This window comes from Vipera berus, assembly GCF_964194415.1.
Source record: "Vipera berus genome assembly, chromosome: 2".
Classification (NCBI taxonomy): domain Eukaryota; kingdom Metazoa; phylum Chordata; class Lepidosauria; order Squamata; family Viperidae; genus Vipera; species Vipera berus.
The window spans coordinates 177416207-177435739 of NC_138203.1; the positions used below are offsets into that span (position 1 = coordinate 177416207).

Here is a 19533-nt window from a genome sequence, read left to right on the forward strand (position 1 = left end):
ACATTTTGTAGGCAAAACCTCCTTGGGTCAATATCTGCCATCAGGCAAAAACTTTTTAACAGGAGAATTTTTCAGTAGTGGATGAAAAAGGAACAAGAGCCCTTTGAGGAATTCAGTGAATGTGAAACAATATTTTCTGAGGAATAGCTTCCATTTTGAAATCCTAAGATGTATATTTTGCATTTTGTACAACTGGAACCATTGCTTTTCTGAAGTTAGATGATCTAATTCTTTATTATCCACAATAATAAAGTAATTTATCAGATAAATAACTCATGCTAAGTTTCATTTTATTCTTAATTCCTTATCAAACTAACTACCTTGATTCAGTCAAATGCCACATCTGTTAAGGGTTCTAAAATTGCAGTTACCTCAGACACTACTAGAGAGGCTGAGGTAAATTAGTACATTTTAGTTCCATATATTGCCAAGCAAATATTATAGTTTAATTATATACAATACTCTGTCAGTCTTTAAAACAACCATTAGATATCAACAGATTTAAACATGATTTGATCTTGCATTTAGCCAAAGCATACCAATACAAGATCTTCCTTGTTACCTTCAAATATTGATTAATCCACAACATCAATTTGTGATAATACTTCTGAGATTCTTGTATGAAGTTAAAATCTCCAGTACATATTATATATTGAAAATTTGCTGAATATAGTTTAGAGAAAAAGCTATTAAGTATTTCAGAAGTATTCTTAATTGCACCAAAATATGTAATCAGATAAAAGGTAATAGTAGCTATATTTGTTATAAAAATATTGTATTTTTATTCCACATCTTTGTTAAGATTGCCTTTAAATTAATAGCCATCCCACATGCTTTATTTGAGTACCTATTAATATAGGTGCTTTCTCCTAATTATTAACCACAAGTGTCCACTGTACGTTTAACAGCTCGTATAAGGGGGTATTGATTATTTCTGAAGTCGTCATACAAAGACCTTACATCCGAGTCTTTGGTGTCCCCAACCAGAGAGAAGGTGAAATTCTGGAGCAGAGCACTGAAGAACAAGAAGAGCTCCATCCTAGCCAGGGCCTCCCCTGGACAGGCCCTCTTCCCTGCAAGTGCAATAAAGAAAACAAAGCTTATTTAGGAAGTACTTACTGGAATTGTCTTTGATAAAAGAATAACATGAATCAGGTAATCATGTGAGTTTGTAATACAACCTGTTCCAGAGGCTTGTACCTGCTGAGAATGGCATGAAAGCATCCTTTTTCTTGAACTGGCCCTGTTCATCCAAAAAATGATTGGGGTTGAACTTCTCTGGAGTCTCCCAATGAAGAGGGTCAGAATGTACAGAAGTGAAGATTGGCACAATAGGCATATACTAGAGGGAGAGGAAGAAACAGATGCCATTAGATGATATTATTTCATATGGAAAAGAAAGTGCCTTTGCTTCCCACATGCCTAAACAGGAAATGAATAGCCGTCTGCTGAAACTTGAAGAACAAGGAGAGAAGGATTAGATATTTCTTTCAATACATATTTCTCTAAATTGCTCTTTTATTCAAACTGTCTTGCATATCAAGGATCTAAGTGGTTCTTTCTTTGCTTCCCTAGAGAGCCTTCGTAAATACTTGTATCACCTTACCTTGGGAATGGTATAACCATGGAATTTTACATCACAAGTTGTTGCCCGAGGAAAAGTCTCAAGGGTCCCTTTCTGATATCGCTGAACCTCATGAATGACTGCATTTGTGAAAGGTATCTTCAACCGGTCTTCCATGCCTGGCATGCGATTTGTACCCACCATCTCATCAATCTCCTGTTGCACCTTAGCTGTGAGAAAAACATATTGAGACAAGATTGACAGACTTTTACTTTGCCATGCTGAGCACATGTAGTCAGCTATCACTTAAATAAAAACATGTATTCTGAAGCACATTGAGGGAAGACACTTCTAGTCAGGACAATGGCTTCTCCTCAAAGTCATTTCTCAGTGGAGACCATTTCAACTTTCCTAGTGCAAGACGGGATTCATATTATTTCTATCTCTGTGCCTTATGAGATAACTTGTGAGGCAGTAAGCACAAAGCATTTCTGTATGGGCTTTCTGAAGATTAGCGTCTCCACCCAAAAATGGGGTAAACAGTAGTCAGGAGAAAAAATACAGTTCTTAAATTAACTTCCTAAGTTGTTATTATATGTATACATCAATTAATATTTATGCCCACAGCAACAAACATTCATTCCTCCAAAAAGCACGAGGCCCATTTCCAAAAAGCTAGTGGTTCACTCTACAACTAATCAAGCAACTTTAGGAGGTATCATAGATTAAGATTAATTATATTCTGTAACAATATTTATTATTTTTATCTATATCATAATTATACATTCTTGTGGAAAACCATTTTACCTCTGTCTGAAGCAACATGGTTCAAAATGTTAGAGATGATACCTTGAGTTACAAGTAATGTTCATTTATATTATTGCAGAAATGATCCTCAAGAAAAGCTGTGCTATACTAAGTTCCCTCATTCAAACTAGGATCCATAGAGCAAGTATTAAATTCATGTAATTGGTTGATTGGCCTATGGCTGTATGGGGAATAAAGATTGTTGTTACAGCATTCAATCACCTTTGCCTCTTCCTGGTCTAATCAATACAGCTCACTAGAATTCTCTTCATAAAATCTCAATATTTGACAGGAAGTCCACTTGTTCCAAGGGTATGTTAACTAGCCTGGAAAATCTAAAAAAAAATATTCTATAAGAAGACAGTGGGAAAACACTTCCCAAATGTTCCCAGGAAAAATACAGAAATCCAGCTGCAATGAGTTTACTTTACTCAACACTATCTTAATTTCTTTCTTCTTTAAAAGAAAATATGTTTTCTTTAAACACCATGTTTCTTAGCATTAATAGTGGCAGCCCTATGAGTACTTTGTATATTTGTGGGTATTTCTATACCTTGAATGTGTGGCAATTTAGCCATCGCTAGAAGGCTGCAGAGCAAAGCATGGCTTGTGGTTATTGTCCCAGCTATAAAAAGTCCAAACCCAATAATCACAAGATCTTCAGGAGTGTAGATATCCTCAGATGAGTTCTGCTCCTAAAAATAAAAATAAAAAGAGAAACAGAACAATAAAAATTCTACTTGGAACTGAAATAAAGTAATTAAAGTAATTCATGAAATGCTTCATAGTGTCTTTTTCAATTAAAGGAAATGTAATTCAATCAAAGTGACTTTAGAAAATATAAAAAAGGTCTTCAATTCTAAGGTATTTCTGGGATCACCCATTTCATGCAGAGGAAGAAACAGCTTGCCCCTTTATTCTACCCATCAAATATTTACCACAAGATTTGGCTGGCAATAAAGAATGGATACTCTGATTTTGACTAATGTTGTTGGAGCTGGCCTAAGCAATTCCTAAGGTATATGGTTGGAAAAGAGAATTAAATCTGTTCCATAGAAACTTACTTGTTACATCTGACAAATTAATTTTAATAGAAATTTCTTCTATAAGATGTTTCTAGAAAACTGTACTTAATTATCTTTATATCACCTATTGTAACTGTAGAAGATCTCTAAAAAATACCTTCTAAAATTTAAATCAGCGTGGGAAGAAAATTTCTATGCATACTATTTTTTTGAAGAATTCTGCTGTCTTAAAGATAACAGACTTCATTTTTATTATTTGACCTAATTTGCAGAATTGTATGGATACCTTAAGAAACAATTATGCTTGGAATAATAATGTATGCCAACAAAGGGCAATGAATGGGTTGTCCAAAAGTAAACAAAAAGAAGGGGAGAATAAATATTTCCATACTTCTTCATATAGGATCAACTAGTTCCATCTTAAATGTATATTATGCAGACAATTATGCAGACATGTATACCTACCTTCTCCATTCTAAGAAGGAAGCAATCAATATAGTCACGTGGGTTCTGGGGATCCAGTGTCTTTTTGTGCAATTCCACCTTCTCACGGATATATTCACAGACATTATCAGCCTCAGCAAAAATGTTTTTATGTGGCCCAGGTAAGCGTTCCACTAGTTTTGGAAATGTATTGTACACCTGTCACAGAGTTCACATTAAATACTATATCTTATTAGACCATTATGCCCTAAATATTCAGAGAGTATCTTTTACTGATATTGCTAACTGTCAATCCTCAGATGGACCCAAACCTAAGAAGACAAGAACCACAAGGATTTCAGTATACTATCTTTATTTCTACTCTCAGGTAAATACAGTGTCTTTAGGAATTTATATCTATAATAAGTTAATTGAAGAGGAGTGTCTTTGAAAAGCTTTTCCCCAGATCTCTGCTCACCTAGGCTGACTTCCTTGTAGTTACTTTGTTGGAGGATTCTCCTGCTGCTTTCCTAGCCTCCCCTATCAGTTCCACAAATGGATAATGGTGAAAATGGCCAAAGTCCTCCAAGAGGCAAAGACAGAAACTGGCTGTATGCATAAAGATAGGGGAACTGTCTAAAAATTCCATGATAAGAAGAAATGCACCTATCCAGAATCTGACATGGCCCAAAGGAGTTACAAGAGAAGGAAATGGTTCCCTAGGAAATAAGCTCAGCCAGAAGAGATTTTCTGAGAATCAATTTATGCTTAGATGGTTCAGTCATGTTGGATGTCTAGATTTGGCTTCGCCTGCTTAGTAGCTCAACACATCTAATCTTTACATTTCTGATTTGCACCCACAAACATACCCACTAGTTAAAATGAGGGTTCATGACAAGAAGAGGATCAGGTGGATTAACATACCAGTCCTAAGAAACTAACAGAGTATCTTGTTTGAGACTCCAGAACCTTCTGGTTCTCTATGAAGATTTGATTTTTGTAATCAAATCGATCGCCAAAGACGACTGCACAGATCACATTAGAAACAGCACTTGAAAAAATTCTTCTTGGGTCAAAAGGCTGCCCTGCAAAAAAGACCACAGACTCTTATGAGTGGGATCAGTGAATGAGGATCTTCCCTTCCACAAATCTCACCTCAAAACTGGAACAAAAAGTGATTCAAGTCAGAGAAACTGAAATTATTATTCTTTCCCTCTTTCCTAAGTATGGAATATAAACACAATATTAAAATCCTATAACCACTTTAATCAAGATGCAACATAGTATTTCCATGTTCCATTTTGAAATTGACTAAAATATATATTCAAAGATTGACCTGGTTACCACAGGAGTTTCTTCACAAACGTATTGCTGCCTTCAGTCTAGAATTGTTTTCTCACTCCTTCCTTTTCTTTTTCTGCTCATGGCTGATTTTTCCACCTTGTTCCTTCCCTTTTTTGATGTATGCCGATTGGTGTACATTCAAAGTGACAATAAAGTTATCATTCTTCACCTCTTTGAAGGTTCAGCTTTCTTAACTAAGTTCTCCTGTCTCACTCTCCCTCCCTCCTTGTAAACTTTTTTTCCTGTTTTCTTTCTATATTTCTTTAAATAATATCACTTGCTAGTTATTCCATTATTTTTGCCTTCTCATTCCAGAGGTTTGTCCATTAAAGATTATATTCAAAGGCATCAGAACTCACTAAAGAATACTATTTATGATCGCATAATTCAGATCCACAGGGCCTTTCAGTTCTCCACCCTCATGCAAACTCCCTAACACCCAAATTGTTATCCATGGTTTCATTTCTGCCTTTAAGTTACCTATCAATCTTGCCCTTTGCTAGCTGCTGATTTTGCCTGTTTAATATAGCATTATGTTTAAGTGACTTTTTTTCAGAAACTTTTTTGCTTCTCTTTCCAATTTTTATCCAAGCACTCTATACCTCCATCCTTCTCTCCTTCTAATGTAAACCCTTTTTAAATAATAATAATAACAACAACAACAACAACAATCATCATCATCATCATCCAATACACTTTTTTCCTGCTTCTTATTGTATATCCTTCCAGGAGAAATGTGGCCACAAGGATGGTTTTCAAAAATGCTATAACTTCCTGAATAAATTCTATCTGTGGCCCTTCAGTTCAAATCCTTGTTGCCTTACAGATTTCTGTCCCTCATGCAGCTTGTTCTTATGTATGTGTTTCTTGCCTCACTTGGTTTACCTATCTCTTTAATCCATAAAGTTTTTGTTGGTTTCTGAATTTGCTTAATGTGTGTTACTGCATCCAGCCTAACATTTCACTTCTTTTGGACAAAGTTGTAACTTTATAAAGCCATAATTGCCCCATTAAGCAATTTCCTAGTATTTTTGATCTCTCACTCGCTGCAGTTATGGTAAGATTTCAGTACTTCTTGACAATCTTGTAATTTCATCAAGCCAGAAGCTAATAAGGGACACGGTGGCTCAGTGGGTTAGGACGCTGAGCTTGTCGATCAGAAGGTCGGCAGTTTGGCGGGTCGAATCCCGAGTGCCGCGTAACAGAGTGAGCCCCTGTTACTCGTCCCAGCTTCTGCCCACCTAGCAGTTCGAAAGCACGTAAAAAGGCAAGTAGAAAAATAGGGACCACTCCGGTGGGAAGGTAACAGCGTTCCGTGCGCCTTTGGCGTCTAGTCATGCCGGCCACATGACCACGGAGACGTCCTCGGACAAGCGCTGGCTCTTCGGCTTTGAAACGGAGATGAGCACCGGCCCCTAGAGTCGGAAACGACTAGCATGCATGTGCGGGACAACCTTTACCTTTACCTTTAGAAGCTAATACTGGATAAAAAAGCGGGAGAAACAGCTGTATTACTTTTCCCTTTGCTTCTGAACAATACTGTGACAACTGTGAAAACAAAAGGGAGGGGAGCATTCACTGCCTAAGTTTTTCTTTATTATGTGCATTTAAGTGCAGAGGATTTGAGTTTAAGTTTACAATCTAGTTTTCCTGTAACCTCACATAATACAAAAACCCTCTCCAGCTTTTTTTTTTACCCTTTGTGGCAGCTATTTCCTCCACCAGACAAAGGGCTTCCTCCTGCACCCTCTCAGACATTCTTTTTTTCCCCATCCCAAAATCTCGCAAGGTGGACAGCGTGAACCGTCGCAGCTCCTTCCATTTCTTCTCATCAGTACTGGTCAGACCTGAAACCAAAGACACAGGAAACAGATCACAATGTGATAACAGTTCTCAAATTTTTCAGACAGGGAAAAAATTATACATTACAATTTTCCTACTCCACTTTTCAAGTAAACAAGACTGTGCCTGAATTACTAATTAGATGAACTGCACAGTTTTCATCTGTCTGTTCTTGAGTGCTGTTCATATTAAGAGAAGAATGAATGAGATTGCAGAAATCATGTCACAAGTTACTATAAGTGTTAAATGGATAGGGACACATCCTAGACCAGTCATGGACAGAATTCTATACTAAGACACAATTTTCAGTATGCAGAAGAAAACTGCAATTGCTTCAGTTCTGATTAGTTTATGCAGTAAAGGTTTTGTTCACAAAAAGAAGTCACTTCCAATTGCTCTCTTACTTGGTTGCTTGATTATGTACCATCAAGTCACTGTCAATAATAAGCAACCACATAGATTTGTCCATTACAATAGGTCTCCAAACTAGTTCTTGAGGACTTTGATATATTTGTCATTATTGTAACTAATTCCATCATCTCTCCTTCCTACCATCTTTCCCACCCTTACAACTTTCTCTAGAGAGCTAGAGAGAGCTTTGCACAAACTTTCTGAAAGATGATCATTTGAATCTGGTCATTTGTGCTTTGAGTGAAAATTCTGGACTGATTTGTTCAATGATAAGTTTTATTGGGTATCCACAATATTCTTAAGAGTCTTCTCTGGAATCTTCTCAGGAATCTTCTCCAACATCAAAGCTCAAAGGCATCAATATTTTTTCTACCCAGCTTCTTCAAAGTCCAAATTATTTTGAAGGTGCATGAAATTGATATTCAGCATTAATCCAGATAACATAAGCCAAAAAATGTCTTCGTTGGTAAACCATTTTGTCCTTCCCAAAGGACCAATATAGAGGTCAAATTATTTTTTTTGTTGTTGTTATTTAAGATTTAATCTTCAGTTCGATTCACAGTCTGGGACTGGGGGCCAAAGTTACTCGCGTCCATGGCAAACCTTAAGCCACATGTGTCTCCTGGGTGGTGCTAAATGAGTAACAGACATACTGGTAGCCAGACATCCGCGAGGATCTCCTGGCTTCACACACAACTCCACAGTCCTTTTAAGGACTACAAAATAGCAGAAATAACAGAAATAACAAATACCAATACTAAAATGATTCGGAATATTGGAAGTTCAATATGTATATGCCAACTTAACATCAAAGGCAGTAGTAGATCAAAATGTGAACATCTCTCCAAACTACTACTTGAAAACTATGTTGATTTGGCTGTGATCCAGGAAACACGCATTGAGAATGAACAGCAGCTTAAAAGCAAAGGAAGAATACCTGGATATGATGTCTTAGGTGGTATTTTTCATCAAACCTATGGTCTGATAACATACATGCGTAATAACATTGAAAGCACATACTTATTGGAAACAAGCAGTGAGGATAACATCTACACTATCACAATTAAGATTGGAGACACCCAAGTTATGATAGCTCCCTACTATCTCTTGGCCTAACACAGTTTTTCCAAGGATTCCACACCTGGGCATCTATATAGGAGATTTCAATAGCCACCATACCCAATGGAGATATATGCTTAATGATACGAACAGCAAGACCCTCTGCGAATGGGCAGAGCAGAACAACCTATACCTAGTTTTTGATACTAAAGATCGAGGTACTTTTAAATCAGCTGCATGGAAGAAAGAGTATAACCCTGACTTATGTTTTGTTACACAAGAAAAAACCAAACCTGTACCTGCCTCTCGGCAAGTGCTACCAAACTTCCCCATAGCCAACATAGACCTATTATTATTAAGACAGGAATAAAGATACCTATTATCAGATCTATACCCTGACCAAGGTGGAACCTGAAGATGGCCAACTGGGAAAAATTTACGATGGACCTTGAGAACACAATAGGATGTATCCCGGCAGTTAGTAAAAGCTACTATCACTTTGTCGGAGCAATCATGTCATCGGCTAAAAAAATGCATCCCAAGTGGCTTCCGCAAGGAATATATCCCAGGATGGAATGAAACCTGCGAAAACCTATACCAAAAACATCTAGAGAATGGTGATGCTGAGATAGCCGATGAACTTCTTCATAACCTTGACCTGGTACGCAGGCAGAAATGGGAGCAAACTACGTCTGGACTAGACTTTAAACACTCAAGCAGGAAGGCATGGAGCCTACTGAAAAAATTGGGAGGAGACCAACCAGCTCAATGCAAACAACAAGAGGTTACTCCAGATCAAGTAGCAACTTGAATTGTCAATTTAACTAGAGTACCCCATGATAAGAAACATACTAAATTAGTGAAAAGAGAACTAAAGCACTTAAAAACTTTGTGCTCGCCTAGCCAGGAATATGCTCGACCCTTCCAAGTGGCTGAAATAGATACTGCCCTGAAGAATGTCAAAGCTGGAAAATCTCCTGGTTTTGATGGAGTAATGCCTGAATTTATCATCCATTCTGGGCCTCGCACAAGAGAATGGCTGGCAAAATTCTACACAGATATCCTAACTTCCAGTTAGCTCCCTCCAGAATTTAAGAGAACCAAGGTAATCGGTATATTAAAACCTGGAAAAGAAAGCAACAAGCCAGAAAACTATCACCCCATTGCTCTGTTAAGTGTTTGTTATAAACTACTTGAAAGGTTGATACTTAACAGAATTGGACAGAAAATTAACGAGCAAATACCGATTGAACAGGCTGGGTTTAGATCTTATCGGAGCTGTGCCGATCAAGTCCTTAGTCTTACTAGCCACATTGAAAGCAGCTATCAGAATAAATTGAAAACATCTGTTGTATTTGTGGATCTCACAGCAGCATACGATACAGTGTGGAGGGATGGTCTATTAAGCAAATTCCTCCACGCTGTCCCTTGTAGTACCATGGGCCACCTAATAAATAACATGCTCTCAGCAAGGACCTTTCAAGTCATCATGGGCGATAAAATTAGTAAGCAAAGACATCTGAATAATGGACTCCCTCAGGGCTCTGTATTGGCCCCATCCTTATTCAACTTATATATTTCCAATATACCACCCACGCTATCAACAAAGTTCTCTTACGCTGATGACTTGGCATTAGCATTTAGCCACAAGGACATCGAAGTTACAGAAGGTGTACTTACAGCCGACCTTACAACTCTGAGCACATACTTCCACCAATGGAGGTTAATCCCAAGCATAAGCAAGACAGTCACATCATGTTTCCACCTTAATAATAAACTGGCAAAAAGAGAACTCAATGTATACCTAAATAACAAATTGCTCCCATATGAGGCAACTCCAAAATATCTGGGGGTCACCTTAGACAGGACCCTGTATTTTAAAAAACATATTCAGAATATGGCTGCCAAGGTTAACAGCAGAAACAACATTCTACAAAAACTATGCGGAACAACTTGGGGAGCTTCAGCTCCAACTCTTCGATGCGCAGCCCTTGGGCTTTGCTACTCTGTAGCAGAGTACTGCACACCTGTATGGACAAACAGCTCACATACAAGACTTGTTGATGTTCAACTCAACCATACGATGAGATTAATTACTGGGTGCATAAAATCTACACCTATTCACTGGCTACCAGTTCTTAGCCACATACTTCCCCCACACTTACGACGACAAGAAGCTCTCATTCGGGAGTATAGTAAGATCCTGCTAAACTCCTCTCTACCCATTCATGCTTATACCTCTGATCTCTTAAGATGTCAATTAAAGTCAAGAAATCCACCACTCCTCACAGCACTTAAGCTGCTGGCCGAACATCAGAGCACTATACAAAAGTAGATGGAAGCATGGAGTAGCTATACCTCCCAAGATATTTCTGAGCATATTAATCCTAATAGTATACCTCCAGGATTTAATCTACCCCGACACATATGGGTGACATACAATAGCATTAGAACGACTCATGGGGTGTGTGCCGATTCTCTGTATAAATGTGGAAAGACACCTTCAGCACAATGTGATTGCGGGGCTCCCCGACAGACTATCCAACATATAGTGAGGGAATGCACTAATAGAAGATACCCAGGAGATTTTAAGGACTTCCTCTGCGTAACAACAGCAGCTACTGACTGGATCTCCAAACTCGACATTAAACTCTGAAATGTTATTTCTGTTTTCCTCTTAGGTTTTATAATTGCTTCTTTTTTTAAAAAAAATGTTTTAACTGTTCTAACTTGTAAATATGAAGTGCTTTTAATTCTGTGTGTGACCAGCCATACGCTAAATAAATAAATACTGGTAAAAACTTAACAGTTCAAGTCCTAACCAAGGACCTAAGAGCTGTTAAGGTGTCTGAGTATATAGATAGCTCCAAGTAAGGTGGGTGTTTTTTTTTTTTTGCAAAGTCAGAATATTCAGGTCTGATAAGTTCAAAATTTCCATGAATCTAGGCAACCCTTCGGTATTGCTCCAAGAGCTCCTATTGGTACAACCATTGATTTCTTAACAGTTCAAGTCCTAACCAAGGACCTAAGAATTATTAAGATAACATCTGAGTATATAGGCAGTTCTGAGAAGGGTGGGGGGTTTTCATTGATGTTGTTGTTGTTGTTTATGCATGTAAGTGACAAGCTGAGCAGACTTGAGAAGTGGAAAAGGAATGGTAAAAAATCATTTTCTTCCTTTTTCTAGAAGCATGACCAAATCAACATCTTTACAAAACCTCATTTTAACTGAAACTTTCACACTTATCATTATTATTAATGGCATTTAGAAAATTTGAAACTATGTACAGAAAATTAAAGAAAAATGATAACTAATAAGGAAATGAAAGAGAATCAACCTTTATTTTTGAACATTCGTTTATGTGTAGGCATTTCTGTTCGCCCGCCAAATTCTTCTGAATGATCTATCAAAGCATCTTTTACCACCTCATAACTACAAAGAACAACCATTGGCTTTGATCCATTCCAGACAGTAAATACAGGTCCATATTTCACAGAAAGCTAAGGGTAAAATTAGATGAAAATTCAGTTAATTAGGTAACAATGCATTTTGATGAAATTATACAATAATAATAATAATAATAATAATAATAATAATAATAATAATAATAATAATAATAATAATAATAATAATAAAGTTGGAAGGGACATTGGAGGTCATTTAGTCCAACCCCCTGCTCAGGCAGGAAACCCTATCCCATTTCAGACAAATGGTTGTCCAGTCTCTTCTTAAAAACTTCCAGTGTTGTAGCATTCACAACCTCTGGAGGCAGGTTGTTCCACTGATTAATTGTTCTAACTGTAAAGGGGGCTGGAGGGGGGGGCTGGAATCACTTTGTAAAGCAGCCATTTTGGAATTTATTTTTCAAATAGACAATAAGTTGTGCCTTTCATTTCTTAAACACTTTTAAGGACTATTAATCTTTATTGAGCTAAAAAAGACTCTCTTTAACTGTAGCCTTTTATTCCTTTTTGAAGATCTGTGCTAGATGTCTTTATTGTTAAACAACAAGAAGATTGCTGAAAGCAAGATTAAAATAAGCAAGTGTGGAATATCTTTTTTAAAAAAAACTTTGATGGAGAAATATAAGGGTAGAAAATTTATGTTTCTAGTTTCCATTTTTGAGTAATGTGTAGCTTGTCTGCTTTGCTGTAGGTGGTTTAAACTCTCTGATTTTTATGAATCCTGATTGCCCAGCAATCTTTAAGTGACTTAGAAAAAAAATTTACTCTTTGAGTAAAAAGGGAGTTAAGAAGATGGAGCAGCAAATTATTAGAGATGTATTTGAAAAATTCTTAAATAAAACCTATCAGATCATAGACCAGCTATATTCCAAGGATTTTTTTAAAAAAAACCTACTCAAAGTACTTCACAAAAGCAATTATGTGTAGAAAGTTACCAAACCATGGAGGAAATTTCACAAGTAGTTGACAATGTAAAGGAGTCAATTGCGATTTTGACACCAATCTTTATTATGATGATTTAAATGTAAACCTCCCAACACAATGAAAAGAAGACTTTCAAGAAAATCTGCAACTTTCAAGAGGGGATTAACCAACTGATTACAGAAGAAGAAATTTTTACAGCTATTAAGGAACTGAAGGTGGATAAAGCACCAGGCACTGATGGCTTGACTGCGGCCTATTATAAAAACTTACAATTAGAGATGATAAAACCGTTAAAGGAACTGTTCCAGACAATCCAGAGGGGGGGAAAGGTGCCCCCGTCTTGGAGAACAGCTTTTATCTCTTTGATTCCGAAGGAAGACCAGGATGCTACTTTAGTTAAAAATTACAGACCGATATCGCTTTTAAATACAGATTATAAGATATTTGCTAAGGTTTTGGCTAATAGACTGATGAGGGTTCTGCAACAGGTGATTCATGGGGACCAAACGGGGTTTATTAGTGGAAGACAAATGAAAACCAATGTGAGACATATAGTTGATGTGTTAGAGTTTTTGGAAAGGCACAACCAGATCTCTGCTGCGCTAATCTTTTTAGATGCTGAAAAGGCTTTTGATCAATTGAACTGGCAATTTTTGTTGAAAGTTTTAGACAAAATGGATTTTGGGGAAAAATTTTTACAACCGATTAGGGCATTATACCAAAAACAAACTGCCCGAATTATAGTTAACAATAGTTTGACAACAGTATGTAATATTGAGAAGGGCACAAGGCAAGGCTGTCCGCTATCGCCCTTGTTATTTATATTAACATTAGAGATACTATTGGTTAAGATTCGGAATTCGGAAAAAATTAAGGGGATACAAGTTGGAGATCAGGATTACAGATTGAGAGCATTTGCAGATGATCTGGTTGTTACAGTGACCCAGCCAGAGAACTCTGTTGTGGACCTGATGGAGATAATAACACAATATGGGAAGGTTTCTGGATTTAAAGTAAATATACAGAAAACTAAAATTTTGGCTAGAAATATGACAGTTTCGCAGAAGGCTCTCCTAGAAGGATTAACTGGATTTGAGATTGTTAAAAGGGTTAAATATTTGGGGGTGATTTTGTCGCCCTCTAATACAAAGCTATATAAAAATAATTATGAAAAGTTATGGGGGAAAATTCAAAAAGAACTGGAGAGTTGGGAAAAATTGCAATTGTCTTTGTTGGGACGGATTGCAGCAGTGAAAATGAATGTCCTGCCCAAATTTTTATTCTTATTTCAAATGATACCGATTCTTAAGAAAGACTCTAACTTGGAGGAATGGCAGCGTGGTATCAATAAATTTGTGTGGGCAGGGAAAAAGCCACGAGTTAAACTTAAGATTATGCAGGATACTCGTGAGAGAGGTGGCCTTAAAATGCCTAATTTTAAATTATATTATGAAGCTGCTGCACTAGTAGGAATAAGTGATTGGATTAATTTGACACAATCGAGGTTATTAAATCTTGAGGGCCATGATCTGTTGTTTGGCTGGCATGCATATTTGCTGTATGATAAGAAGGTAGATACTGTGTTTAGGATGCATATTTTAAGACAGGCATTGCTGAGAGTTTGGAAGAAGTATAGACATAAGTTAAGCAGCAAGATACCATTGTGGGCAATCCCAAAACACGCAATAGAAAATATACATGCTGGTTTCAAACATGATGAGACTACTTACAAGGAAATTTTAAGTTTGGAAAGGAATATTTGGTGCTTGAAATCATATAGTTTCTTGCGAGAAGAGAAGGTTGTTCAGACTTGGTTTCAATATATTCAGTTACAGGCCAGGTGGAAAGAAGATCAAAAAAATGGATTTGCAACGACTGATGAAAATTTGATAAAGCAAATTAGAAATCAAGGACCAGCACATATTAAACGGATATATCTTGCATTGATAGAGATCGATTCAGAAACAGAGCTTGTTAAGGATTGTATGATAAAATGGGCCCAAAACATTCAGGAAGTTATTACAATGGACACGTGGGAAAAGATCTGGGTGAGGAATGTAAAATTCACTCAAGCTCAAAGTTTAAGAGAGAACTTTTACAAAATGTTTTATAGATGGCATCTAGATCCTAAAAAGCTTGCAAGTATGTATCCGAATTATCAGCCTAAATGTTGGAGGTGTGGTGATGAAGAGGCAACATATTTTCACATATGGTGGACATGTAAAAAGGTCAAGGCTTTTTGGATAAAAGTCTGGTGGAATATGCAGAAGATTTTTAAACGGAGGATAAAGTTTTGTCCGCAATTTTTTTTGTTGGGAATAATTGTTGACGCTACAGTTGTGGACTCTAAGTTGATGTTGAATTTAGTTACGGCAGCAAGACTTTTGATAGGTCAATATTGGAAGAAAGAGGAACTGCCGACTATACAAGAGTGGATTTTAAAGGTTTCCGACTTGGCAGAGATGGCGAAGATTTCGGCCTATTTGAAAGATTACTCGCAAGAACATTATATTATGGAATGGAGAAAATGGATTGAGTTTATCCAGAATAAGTATAGGGTCAAGAAGTTTTATCTAGCATTTGAATAAGTCTTCTTTCGTTTTCTTTTTTCTTTTTTTATTTTGTCTTCTATATATATTTAATAATGCTAAGTTTTGTTTGATCCTATATAAGTTAGAGAGTGATGGATTTTAGAATTTATAGTTGTTAGTATATGGTTGTTTATGATTGCCTTTTTATATATATATACCTTGTATTTAGCTCTGGGAAGTCGGGGGGGGAGGGGGGTTAGGGGGAGGTGGGGGGGGAGGAGGGAGGGGGGGAGGGGGGGGGAAGGGGGGAGGTAGGGAGGGGAGGAGGTAGGGGGAAGGGGTTTTTTTAAAGGAAAACTGTATTTTTAAAACTTTTCAATAAAAAAAAAAAAAGAAAATCTGCAACTTTCAAGAGGACAAGTTTGGGAAAGGTTGAGAAATCCTTGAGAAAAAGACTAGTTTATAATTACTTGATTGACATTCCAGAGAAGAAAAAGATTTTACTCTATGAAGATAAGCTGGAAGGAGTGACTTAAACTTAATTAATCAATTGGAATCAGGATGGATTTTTATCGGTTTGATATTTGTAACTGAAAGAAAGTTTTAATGTAAAGTGGGTCTGAAAATGCATTTTTTTCTTTATATATAATGCTTAAATTATTCCTAAAGATTGTAAAATATTACTGAATTTGAAAGTATCTGTGTTAAGAGATAGTTAAATAAAAAGATGTATTAGATTAAAGAAAAGTTTAGTGTCTTAAAATGGATGTATACAAGAAGAAAAAAATTATTCTGTGAGGATAATTTGGAGGGATAATTTGGATTTAAATTTAATGAGTTAATTCGAGTTAGTTGGATTTTTATTTATTTGACCTATGTAATTGAAAGTTCCGATGCAGTTTGTTTGTGCTGACAAAATGAGTTTGAAAATGGTTTTTGTTTTATATATAATTTTTGAGTAATTTTTAAAACTTGTAAAATATTAGGTAAAGGTTTCCCCGCACATGCGTGCTAGTCGTTTCCAACTCTTGGGGCCGGTGCTCATCTCCGTTTCAAAGCCGAAGAGCCAGCGCTTGTCTGAGGACGTCTCCGTGGTCATGTGGCCGGCATGACTAGACGCCAAAGGCTCATGGAACAGTTACCTTCCCATCGTAGTGGTCCCTATTTTTCTACTTGCATTTTGATGTGCTTTCGAACTGGTAGGTTGGCAGAAGCTGGGACGAGTAACAGGCGCTCACTCTGTTACGCGGCACTCGGGATTCGACCCACCAAACTGCAGAACCTTCTGATCGACAAGCTCAGCATCCTAACCCACTGAGCTACTGCGTCCCTTTGTAAAATATTACTGAAAGCAAAATTTAAAGTATGTATGTTAAGAGGAAATTTTAAAAAAAGATGTATTAGAACATACTGATTTTAGAACAGTTTTTAAAGAAAAGTTTAATGTTTTAAAATGGAGAAAAAAGTGCTTTTCCCCATTAAGGTTAAATAATCTGAGAGAATATAGTGAATTTTATTAATATAAATGGTGATAGTTTATAAAGATTAAGTGCAAACAGAAAGATTACTTCCACAGCAGAGAAGAAAAAGCAGAGATGGTTAAATTGATTGCTTTATTCAAAGAAGAGAATATATTTAATTATGTTTTTTATTTGGAAATCACTTCTGGAGTTTGTGCTAGAGATGGGGAAAAAATGAAATTTTGATTTTGGTTTTGGTTCATTACATAGATTTGTTGTTATAGAAATGGCTAGTTAAAAACTTGAGGTTGTAATGTTATCTTCTACTGTGCTAAAAAGAGTCAATCCCTTTTTTCTTTTTCCCCTTTTGCCTCACGTTTTCTCTTCCCTGCCCTTTCTCCTCCCTCTAGTTTCCCATTATTTTTATTTTCTTTTGTATTTTATATTTTCATAAACTAATAAAATCTGAAATGGAAAAGGAATAGCCACAGGTTGAACTGACTTTTCAAAATGTAAAAAATATCTTTCTGGAGTGCTAAAAAATAGTCTGCCACTGATGTATTTGATTTATGACTAAATAAATAAATCCATAAGGACAGGCCTTGACAAAATGGGCACAGGAGAAAAGGAAAGAAGTGAAAAAACTAAGAGTGAATGTAAAAGAATTGCAAAAAGACAAACTGATGTATTTCATGAAAAATAATAACATAGACAGTAGATCAATTTCCCAACAGACTGAATGGAAAGTTGATATAAATAAAGAATATATAGGAGTCCTTCAAACAATGTGCAAGGAATTATATTACAGAGAGCCAGTGAAGTAGAATTATAATAATGGGCTATTTGATTTTTTTTTTTACAAAAAAAAAGGTTACAGGTGAAAAAACTATGCATGGAAGAGGATAACTGATCTACCGGTATTTGGAGGATGGAAACCGGAGCAAACTGCTAGCATTCATGAAGATAAACCATCTTTGGTAACCTAAATGGGCTTCAAGGAACTGGATTTCCACTATACTATAGGAAAGAGTTTGTGTTTCTACATGTCTTTGTTGGTATCTAGTGATTGCCTGGGTTTTTGCAGCCCAGATGAAGTAGCCCTAGTCTTTCATTTATTAAGTTGTATCTGCATTTAAACAACCTAGAATCAAACATGTTAGCTAGAAGAAGAGGAGGATTCAGTGAATTTGATGCTAATTTGAATTTGATGCTAATTCAAATGATAGAAAGTTGAGGCTCATAGATTTTTTTTCTAAAGTTTTTCTTGTTACTACATAAGCTTTTCTTGTTACACATGAGTTCAAAATAACATTGGTGGTTTATAGAATAAATCAAACTAATAAAATTAGGGAAAGGCATGGTAATCTTTCAAAGTAATCACCAAAGAGTTTGAAGAAGTACAACCCTTAACTAACCTTACCTTTTGATAATATTTATGCAGAGGTAGTACATCTCGCTGAAAGAGGTTCCCCAGAATCGGCCATGGAGTAGGTCCAGGGGGCAGCTGCCCTTTTTTCTTGTACATTTGGAAAGATGAGAAAAGGGTGAAAAGTATACAGAGAAGAAGAAGAGCTTCTGTCCATGTCAGATCCATCCTCTTTTCAGTTGTTGTCCTATTCAAAAATCCCAGAAACTGTTTAAATGAGACAAGATTGAAAGAAAAAGGCTAACTGGAGCCCCAATCACATCTAAATGACATGTTTTCTCTAACCTTTTTTTAAAAAAAATCAGTGTGTTATTTTACTGGTATCAGTATAAGGTAATCATTTATTAACATTCCTACCTTTGAACTCAGGGTCAAATAAGCTCCTGTTTTTGTACATTTGGTGAAACAATATGGAGTAATACAGTACAAGCTGGGTTGAAAACATGGACATTTTGCCTTTTATATAACTATCCAAGGTAATAATCCTTTCAGAAGAAAATAATAACAAAATAACAGAGTTGGAAGGGACCTTGGAAATCTTCTAGTCCAACCCCCTGCACAAGTTGGAGACCCTGTTCCATTCCAGACAAGTGGCTGTCCAGACACTTCTTCAAAGCTTCCAGTGATGGAGCACCCACAACATCTGAAGGCAAGACACTCCACTGGTAAATTCTTCTCACTGTTAGGAAATTTCTCCTTAGTTCTAGGTTGCTTCTCTTCTAGACTCTGGGTGGTTAACAATCATATGAATAAACATACTAAAACATAAATAAGTTAATGCCAACCACTAAAATCCATTTTCAGATGGGGAGGGCAGGGGCAGGATAGCGGGGGGGGAGGTGGGATCTATTGTTATTCAATCAACCAGCTCCACTGTGATGCTCTCCCATACTAACTGGTAGAGCCAGGTCTTTAGGTCCTTATAAAAAGGTCAGGAGGGTTGGGGCCGACCTCACTTGGGGGACAAAATGTTCCAGAGGACAGGTGCAATAGCAGAGAAGGCCCTTTTCCTGGACACTGCCAGCCAGAATAATCAGGCCTGTAGCATGCCTCCTCTGCCAGCACAGGTGGAATGGCCAATCCAATGGGATGAGACAGTTCCTCAAGTAGCCTGGACTCATGCCTTGAACTGCTTTAAAGGTGATTACCAACACCTTGAATTGCACCTAGAAGCAGACTGGCAGCCTGTTCTGTACCAGCCTGCTACCGGCCCTGCAGAAAAGGCAGGGACAACCCCTTTTACAAGAAGGCA

At 36.9% G+C, this 19533-nt stretch overlaps 1 protein-coding gene across 1 annotated transcript; it reads right to left on the bottom strand.

Annotated features, from left to right (window-relative positions):
* Window positions 1-876: 876 nt before the first annotated feature.
* LOC308662872 (cytochrome P450 2C5-like) lies at window positions 877-18449 on the bottom strand (the record flags this gene model as incomplete). The annotated part of the gene is made up of 9 exons (XM_081319015.1): window positions 877-1073; window positions 1201-1342; window positions 1607-1794; window positions 2925-3066; window positions 3862-4038; window positions 4744-4904; window positions 6861-7010; window positions 11814-11976; window positions 18276-18449. 9 exons carry the CDS (start codon window positions 18447-18449, stop codon window positions 877-879), a joined length of 1494 nt encoding a protein of 497 aa, XP_081175141.1.
* Between the last annotated feature and the right edge of the window lie 1084 nt (window positions 18450-19533).